This window comes from Ambystoma mexicanum, chromosome 13 (genome assembly GCF_040938575.1).
Source record: "Ambystoma mexicanum isolate Mex_15411 chromosome 13, UKY_AmexF1_1, whole genome shotgun sequence".
NCBI lineage: Eukaryota > Metazoa > Chordata > Amphibia > Caudata > Ambystomatidae > Ambystoma > Ambystoma mexicanum.
Genome location: NC_090938.1, coordinates 557,481,368 through 557,490,650, shown reverse-complemented (window position 1 = coordinate 557,490,650; position 9,283 = coordinate 557,481,368). Strand labels below are relative to the sequence as shown.

Genomic DNA, 9,283 nt, shown 5'->3' with positions numbered 1-9,283 from the left:
GGACTAGGAGTAATGAAGATTACCAGTAAGGAATCAGAGCATTATCCTCACTTCCTTAGTTTCTGCTGTAATGGGCCTTTGTTTAGCCGATTCTGCTACTAATGCATCAATGTGTAATTTGAGGAAACCATTTTTGTCTAGTGAAATCCTCCGCATTACACTACTCCTAGCTCTCAGTTTCGGCTTGTAGCACCAGTTCCCCCCTGTACACAGTCACGTTTTCGCTCATTCTCTCATCTTGCCCCCCTACACTGGCACGCTCTTCCGCTCTCTTTACGGGCTATCACTGTCTACTCTATGTTTCGTACATCGCTGAAACCTCACCCAGTCCAGCAAGGTTGATCACATTCACAGGCAATCTATGTCGTAGCTTCATACCATTGTACCGTCAATAGCAGAATCAATAGCAGAGTTAATAAATAATTTATTTCCCCTATAGATCAACTTACGTTTGCTCAAACCAAAAGAAAAAGTCACCATTAGCTCCGGCACAAAAAGTGAGAAACAAATAATACTTTGCAAGAAAGAAAAAAAAATACAGGGCAGTGTATGTTCTACCCAAGTGTTTTCATTCACTCTCCTAGATTCTCCTGCCCCGCCCGCATGACAAGCTCAAATACATGTAGTATGATCGTGTGAAAACATTTACCAGAGTTCCCGAAGGGCCAAGGCATACTGAGCCAAACATCAAAGGAAGGAGGGAATCTCAGACAAATACACTCTACACCATTGAGTGGGGCACCGTACTGCACACCTAACCCTTTCCCTATGATAAATATGCATGTGCTTTTGGTGAGGTAAAGAGGTTTTGATGCTGACAAATGCAACTGCAAGTATTTGATCTTCGCCCTAAGAATGCCCCCACTTTAGTCTAGATGGGTGTCCATTTCCACATTTCATTGAGTACATTGGGTGGATCTGTTGCAAGCCCTAATCTCCACAGGATCCGCATTCCATTGTGCTTTCATTTATGAAAAAGCTTCTTCCTCAGGACAGGCAACATGTTTGGAGTTACATTCCCCTCATGGGTCTACCGGTGGTTTCCAGTCAGGCCTACCAAAGGGGCTGATCTGACTGCATCTCTTGGCATGTCTTCGAGGCACAGAACCAACTGAATTAATACAGTGTGCATTACTTCATGGTGACAATACTGGTTCCCTTCAGTTAGTTTCCTCCAGCTGTTCTGTTAAGATCTGGGGGGGGGGGGAAGGTGTACAGCGACTTCTGACGGGCAACGCGCTCTTCTGAAGAGACACATGGTTTGCTGGATCCCATGCAGCCATGTCAGAAAATAAGCTGAACAATATTCTTTCAAATATGAGAAGGAAAGATTGCTTATCTGTTTGGAAAGTTTATTCAGCCATACATCATAAAAGACATGCCCTCGTTTTGATGTCAGTTTTGTAGCATAGAGGATTGCTTTCTTAATGATGTTACTTGCCAATCAGTGGCTTATGACTTTGATGATTTCGTGCTGACAAGCATGCTTCCAGCATCAGTGCTGACAGCAGTGAATTGCTCTGGGTCCATGTGGCAGAGCCTCAAGACAAGGGGCCGCTGGGCAGTGGCATGATGGGATAATGTTAGCTAATTCCAGTAGAATTGGGGGACCTCAAAGAGAGCCACCGGCAAGTGCGATGGTGCAAACCATTGGCAATGCCACACATGGGTTCTATGCACCACATTTCCAGAAAGATGGCGACAGGTGGCAGACAGACCAGTGGCAAGCCAGCCAGGCGGTGCAAGGTCTGGCCCAGAAATGTGCACATGTGGGATGCCGTGATCTCAGAAGACCGGGAAGAGGGGTTCGCGCGTAAAGTGAGCATAATCTAGTAAATGTTGTTTTAGAACAAGGGGTTCATAAATAAGACTTCTCAGGGGGCGAGAAGAAGCAGTGCAAGAAATGGGAAAGATTTACTTTGGGAACCCTCTCCCATTCGTGCGGGTCCCGGTGCAGGGCTATGTGGGCAGGGCTAACGTGCGGAGCCAAAGCCCAAGGCAAGAAGCACCCTATCTCTTCGGGGAACCCAATCCTACCGATTTGCATGAAAGCAAAGAGCATTTTGGGAACCTAAGAATGACCAGATTGGGCATTTGAAATATGTCTGTGATGGTGATTCAGCCTTGAAAGCCTTCTCATCAAGTAATGCACATTGGGGTCACTGCCTTTTTACATGGGTCTTTATGCTGACCCTCACAAAAAAAGCTATGTAAAAGCCAAGGGATATATACCTAGCTGGATGCAGAGAGAGAATTGATGAGGGTTCGGCTGTCTGCGCTGGGTGTGGCTGAGTTGAGTGGGAAGGCTTTGTTGGGAGGTGATAGGGTGAGTGGCAGGAAGAAGAGCAGTGTGTTGTTGGGTTTTGTGAGACAGACGGGGAGGTGGGAGGAACTGTGAGTTTATGTGAGCTCAATAATGATTGGGGGGTTAGGTGCGCATCATCCTTTAGGATGGGGAAGCGCCTGCGTGGGTCCGCCCATGCTTTCGATAATTTAGAAGAAGAAGAAGGACAGCTTATCCGAAAGTGGTGAGGCTGTGCTGTTTCTACACATACCTCGTAACAAGCTAAACAATGCTCCTGCTTGCTGGTGTCTCCTGACGTCTGCATGGGGGCCGGCAGCTACCACTCTGATCTACAGAGGCGTTTGGGCCTCAGTACAGAACGGCAGCACCGGCAAGACAAACTTTGCTGGAGCTCTGTGCTGTTCCAGCCCATTTCCTACACGAGAAGGAGCGTAATTCTCAGAATGAGTGTTGCAAGTATGGAAAACTCATTCACCCAAAAGTTGCGTCCTCATGATCAGTAATGGGATTCTCCAAGGTAGATTGAGAGCAAAGTCACCGCTGGAGATTAACTAGACTAGAATAGCTGGGCCTGCTGACCACATTCTTTGTGAATTTCTAAGGATCTTAACTGGTGACAGCTCAGTCCCAGTAAAGACGTTGCGGCTCATGCTGGGTGGTTTGATGTCTCGCTTCAATTTGTACTACTCTCCTTTTCCTAAATGTTGTCTGTTGAGGGTCAGCTTTCAAAAGGTGGTCCATCAATACTAAGAATTGCCCCGCCTTAAAGGTTGTTTCGTTTCGTTGGATATGAGGAACAGTCAACATCATTGCCAAGATTTTTTCAAAACCTCAAGTTTTTCTCTGTTTGCTACATTTTATGGCCAGAAAAGCACATGCCCCCTTTCTGTGCCCTTCCCAGATTCCCAAATATCCCATCTCCTCTTGACTGTGCTCCATTTCCCAACTGACTCTTTTGCTATTTTTCCATGAACTTCAGATGCTTTAATTCCATTTCATGAATGTGCCAAAGAGTTCCTAAAATTAATTTTGAAATATTTTCTGTCTCTGGCCTCCATTTCTCTCTGTGACATAGGCACATGGGCCGATTTAGTGATGAGAGACTGGGAAATTCTGTGATTACGGGGAACCACCCGCTCGGTGAGGCAACCCTTGAAGGCAGTAAATGGGGGATCCCCCAGAGCACCCAGAATTCATCCAGGCCAGAAGCAAATCCTCAGCAACTCCAAGAAATGTGTCTTCTAATTATAGCCATGGAAGGGCAAGTAGGTACTATGGGAGACCCCTGACAGTAACGGGGACGACAACCTTAGGCGTAGACACCGATGAGTTTGCAAGCCACTGGCAAGAATGTAGGATACTGACGGAAGGCTTGGGCTATGTTTGCTGCACCCCGGACCACTGCAGAACACACTTGCTCTTGCAGGCTTGTAGGCAAGACTGACAATTCCCCGCAGATCTGGCAGGCGGAATGCCAGCCTGGGAAGCCACCGGGATCCTTCAGCCTGACTCTGATATAGTGGAGCCATGCCAGAGCTCTGATAACTCACTAAACAGCTCCCCACATGTAGAGACACGACACAGAGGAGAACGGAACACAAACACTTAGGGAAGAGGCGTTGAAAGTGGGGCAGGGCCAATCAAAGCCTGGAAATCCCTGGAAAGGACAGACCCTGTCCATTCAGAGTCCTTATTGGCCAACTACCCAATTATCCACCGTATAAAAAGAAGCAGAAATCTCCTTATGGGGACAGCATGACCTGCCAGAATGGGAGTAGTGAGATTGTGAGAGGAACAGGAGTATACTGTGTAGTGCAGGAGCAGTGTTGGCCAAGCCAGGGGGCGAGCTTGGAGCGCAATCAGATTTAAGAGGGTAGCTGTATCCAGGGAGCCAGTGTGTGGGGGTACACGGTAGTGTGGACCCCCACACACTTGGTGACCAGCCCTGAGAGACGTACAGGGGCCATACATATCCTCTAAGGCGGTGAAGCAAGTCTGGGGGTCGAACCCCCTAAACGTGATGCTGCGAGTAGGGCACTGTATCGCCAGCACCAAAACTTAACGGCAGGTAGATAAAAGGGGGGTTGAGTGCATCTAGGCCATCAACCTGGTAGCGAAGGGGGCAAAATTCAACCCGGAAGTAACTAAGTATGGGCAACCAACTAGGAGAGGGCAGGAGTGGAACCCAAAGACCATGTCCAACTGAGAGATCAGAAGACCCCTGAGGGCACGAGGGTATTTACTCCACAGAGGGGTGGACTGGCCTATAGGGAACTCATTCCCCAGTAGGCCTCTGCAGCCTGGGCCCCTTTTGTGTGGTAACTTATTTTATATTGAAATGTTCCTACGGGAAAAGGTTTGAGCTTGCTAAAAATGTGTAATACGGGGCCACTTTGAAAATTATTTCCAGGGCCTCTTTTGGTTCCCAGTCAGTCCACCCCTGAGTCGCCACAGCCATCCAAGGCTCAGACACCAAGATAAGCAAAGATGATGAGGGTCCAGAAGACCAGGACCCAATCCGGGATCAAAGCGTTTGCTGGGGAACTATCAAACTCACAGAGACTGGGAGTGACTTGTGGGATATTGTTCTGGCTGCAACCACTCAGCAACCTTGATTTGTAAAAGAGGAAGACACGTTTGGACTCGGGGCAAAAGTCCCCCCTAGAGGGGGTTATTCACTGAACTGGTGGTCCTCGCGGGATTTAGGGCCTCTGCCTTTAGCTCTCCCTACCCCAGCAAGTATGTCATAACCCGCCTTTGCCGAAATTGACTCCTGGCATCTGTATGTTCCTTAGACTTCTTTATTACACGTCTTTTCCCCATTTTCCTTATTTAAAAACATTCTGAATTCATTGTAGGCGCTGTTTCTGCAGTGCAGAGTCAACATCGACACTAGAAAGCACATGACAAGACGGAAATGTTTCCAAACAAGCTTCAAAAGTCGGCCTTTTGTAAGAATCACCTCAAAAGAACTGTATATCCACTTGGCACCATGGTGGCCAACCCCCTCAATTCATATTATCTAAAGAGATGGGGCGACGAGAAACGCATATGTTCAAGGTCACCGGGCAATTCAGTGAGGAATTGAAATCTAAACTTGCATTTGCCAGACTTTCAGGCAGGCCACACTCCCACCTTCCCCACCATCTGGCAGGGCCTCCTCTTCTTCAACACACTGTTCAAGAGTTTGTCCAATGGTTCTACCGAGGAGACCGCAAAATGGCCGGTGCATTGCTTGAGCAGTCATGGCTGACCCATTAAGCTTCATGTCTGTCCCATCCTGTACACGTTTTTGCTGCCCATGTTGAGTCGCCCAGTCCTTGACTCTGCTGAGGGTCATTCCGATTTTCGGGCACTCTGCCTTTTCAGTCTCTTCTTAAGGAGCAGGAGGTCCACGTATAGAATGCGATTTAAAACAGCACAGGCAGAGATCAGGCCCCCGTGCAGTGCCCCGGCCAGGCCGCAGCTGAAGACATCTTGCCCTGCAGAAAATCACATGGAAACAGTCAACTCTGGGTAGAACTGAAACATGTAGATGCGCACGAAGTCCATGTGGGAATAAAGACACACCTGTGCCGCTATCAGTCTACACAGTCATAACCATGCACATATTATTCACACACCTACGTCTCTACCCCCCCTTGTAGGAATGCATTCACACTCACAAAAGCCATGTTTAAGTCCATAAACATCCATGTATTAGCATAGTCAAAAAAACACAAAATCCCATTGTGAACAGACACACACTTATATATGATTGTTTTCACACTCTCAAAGAAACATGTGTAAAGAAACACAGACCTGTCTTTGGATATAATCGCACACTTGCAATATACACATCTGAACACAAACACACTCCTGCATGTGAAAGTATGGGGACACACATAAAAACGTGTAAGGACACACACATATCTGAGAAAAACCATTGGTAAGCATAAAACACCCGCGTCTACAGATATAAAGACACTTGCGGAACACCATGCCCTACTAATCCTACACACCAGTGTATTACTAGAGTCACAGATTTGAGGTCACAGACTCATGAAAACGAGTGTATAACTAGAGTCACAGATTCATGGAAACCATACGCTACTAAACCTACACCAGTGTATTACTAGAGTCACAGATTCATGGAATCCATGCGCTACTAAACCTACACCAATGTATTATTCGTGGTAACCATGCGCTACTAAACCTGAACCAATGTATTATTTGTGGAAACCATGCGCTACTAAGCCTGCACCAGTGTATTACATTGGTGTATTACTAGAGTCACAGATTCATGGAAACCATGCACTACTAAACCTACACCAGTGTATTACTAGAGTCACAGATTTGAGGTCACAGACTCATGAAAACGAGTGTATAACTAGAGTCACAGATTCATGGAAACCATACGCTACTAAACCTACACCAGTGTATTACTAGAGTCACAGATTCATGAAAATCACAGATTCATGAAAATCATGCACTACTAAACCTAGACCAATGTATTACTAGAGTCAATACTTTATGGAAACCGTGCACTACTAAACCTACACCAGTTTATTACTAGAGTCACAGATTCATGGAAACCATGCACTACTAACCCTACACCAGTGTATTACTAGAGTCACAGATTCATGAAAATCACACATTCATGAAAACCATGCGCTACTAAACCTAGACCAGTGTATTACTAGAGTCAATAATTTGTGGAAACCGTGCACTACTAAACCTACACCAGTGTATTACTAGAGTCACAGATTTGTGGAAACCATGCGCTACTAAAGCTACACCAGTGTATTACTCGAGTCACAGATTCGTGAAAACCATGCTCTACTAAACCTACACCAGTGTATTACTAGAGTCACAGATTCGAGGAAACCATGCGCTACTAAACCTACACCAGTGTATTACTAGAATTACAGATTCGTGAAAACCATGTGCTACTAAACCTACACCAGTGTATTGCTAGAGTCACAGATTCATGGAAACCATGCGCTACTAAACCTACACCAATGTATTATTCGTGGTAACCATGCGCTACTAAACCTGCACCAGTGTATTACATTGGTGTATTACTAAAGTCGCAGATTCATGGAAACCATGCGCTACTAAACCTACACCAATGTATTATTCGTGGAAACCATGCGCTACTAAACCTGCACCAGTGTATTACATTGGTGTATTACTAGAGTCGCATATTCATGGAAACCATGCGCTACTAAACCTACACCAATGTATTATTTGTGGAAACCATGCGCTACTAAGCCTGCACCAGTGTATTACATTGGTGTATTACTAGAGTCACAGATTCATGGAAACCATGCACTACTAAACCTACACATTAGTGGATTAATAGATTCACAGATTCATGGAAACCATGCAGGAATACATACACAACTTTGTTTGAACCTGCTTCCACACACACAAAATACATTTGTGTGTGCCCTTTCATGTAGCGGACACCAGGGATCAAGAAGAATGCCAATACCACTTACTTAGTTTAAAAGGTTTTTCAGGAATATGCACAGGGGATCAACCACCAGCTAGCGGAAAACTGCCCCATAAAAATGACACATAATCAGACGAACAGAACAGTCAGGAATGGCTTCTCCTTGTAAGTCTCTTTCCTGCCCACTGCGGGCGCCAGACTTTGCAGTGCTGGCCTCCAAGTCCCACACCTTAGAGCCTCTGTCTGCCTTGACATAGTGGGTTTATGGGGGTTCCCAAAACCTTTTCTTTCGATCTCTATAACTGCTAGCTTTTGGGGTTTCCATACAGGCTCGGACTGGGCTATAGGGCAATGCCCGAAATGCCTGGCCATGATTCTAATGTGGGCTCAGTTTGTTTGACCAGAGGGGGTCCGTTTTTTGGCCACTAGTTTGAACCAATGTTACTAAGCAAATATGCTTTCAGATGCTTGGTTGGTAAAAATGTTTGCCAATAACTCCCACTTAGGTAGGACACAAACAATGTGTTCTGAAAAGTAAGGAATTGCAATTTGCAATTGTGGGATACTTCTTCATTGGTGCCCTGTTGAATTGTATGTCCCAGTCCGACACTGGTACCACACCCATGGTCTACTACAGTTCCCAAAAGAGATCGTGAATGGTTGAGTATTTGCAATAGGCAGCAGGCAATGCTAGGGAGTGGGGCCTCTGGAGCACAATCAGAGACACCTAGCCCCCTGCCCTCCCTAAACTGGCTTACTGTCCTTGACCCCATTGTGCACCTCCCCCAACCATCTGGACCTGCTTAGGGATGACCTTGCTTGCAGGAACCTGCCTATTTGGGCCGTCAAGGCTCTGGTCTTCCTCTCAGTGCTCCTCATTACTAGATCTTCCTTGCTATCTCCTCACTTCTTCAGTATCACTTTCCCCTGATATCACAATTGCTTCTCCCTCTTTCCCAGGCTCTAGTGTTGGCTCTCACCTCTTCCTCACTCTTGTTATGACCACCCCCTTCCTCTCTACCTCTAGTTTCACTGATTCACCTTTCTTCCTTTCCTCTGTTGTTATCAGCCCCTTCCCACTCCACTTTACTACTGCTAGTACCTCCTTCATTTGTCGCCTCCTCCAGATGTAACCTCCTTATCTGACGTCTTCAAAACTGCTCCTTAGATCCTACCATTTCCTATATGTCTTCACTTTTCCTCGACTTCTAGCAACCACCTCCTTAGCTCTCACCAAATTCTCCAGTTCTTCACCTCCTCCTCCAAGTGTAACCTCCGTATCTGACTTCTACCAACCACCTCTTTCATTCTCAACACCTATCCCAGTTGTATGCCTCCTCTAGATGTAACCTCTGCTTCTGAAGCCCATCAACCACCTTAGTAGCTCTCACGGCCACTTACTCTACTTTACCACCACCCCTGCAGCATCCTCCAATTCTGCTGCATCCTAGTATCCCAATGCCTTCCAATCTCCAGGCTTCTCTCTACGTACAATTCCTCTTCCTACAACCAACCCCATTGGTCTAGGCTGGGTTGGTGTT

The 9,283-nt window shown here is 46.4% G+C and overlaps 1 protein-coding gene across 1 annotated transcript in view; it reads right to left on the bottom strand.

Annotated features, from left to right (window-relative positions):
* Positions 1 to 407: 407 nt before the first annotated feature.
* The window catches only part of LOC138521474 (all-trans-retinol 13,14-reductase-like), a 194,836-nt gene continuing 185,960 nt past the window's right edge, over positions 408 to 9,283 (bottom strand). The window contains exon 11 of the mRNA XM_069634354.1: positions 408 to 5,787. Within this exon, the coding sequence (XP_069490455.1) occupies positions 5,642 to 5,787 (146 nt within the window). The 3' untranslated portion in view covers positions 408 to 5,641. The remainder of the gene's footprint in view (positions 5,788 to 9,283) is intronic.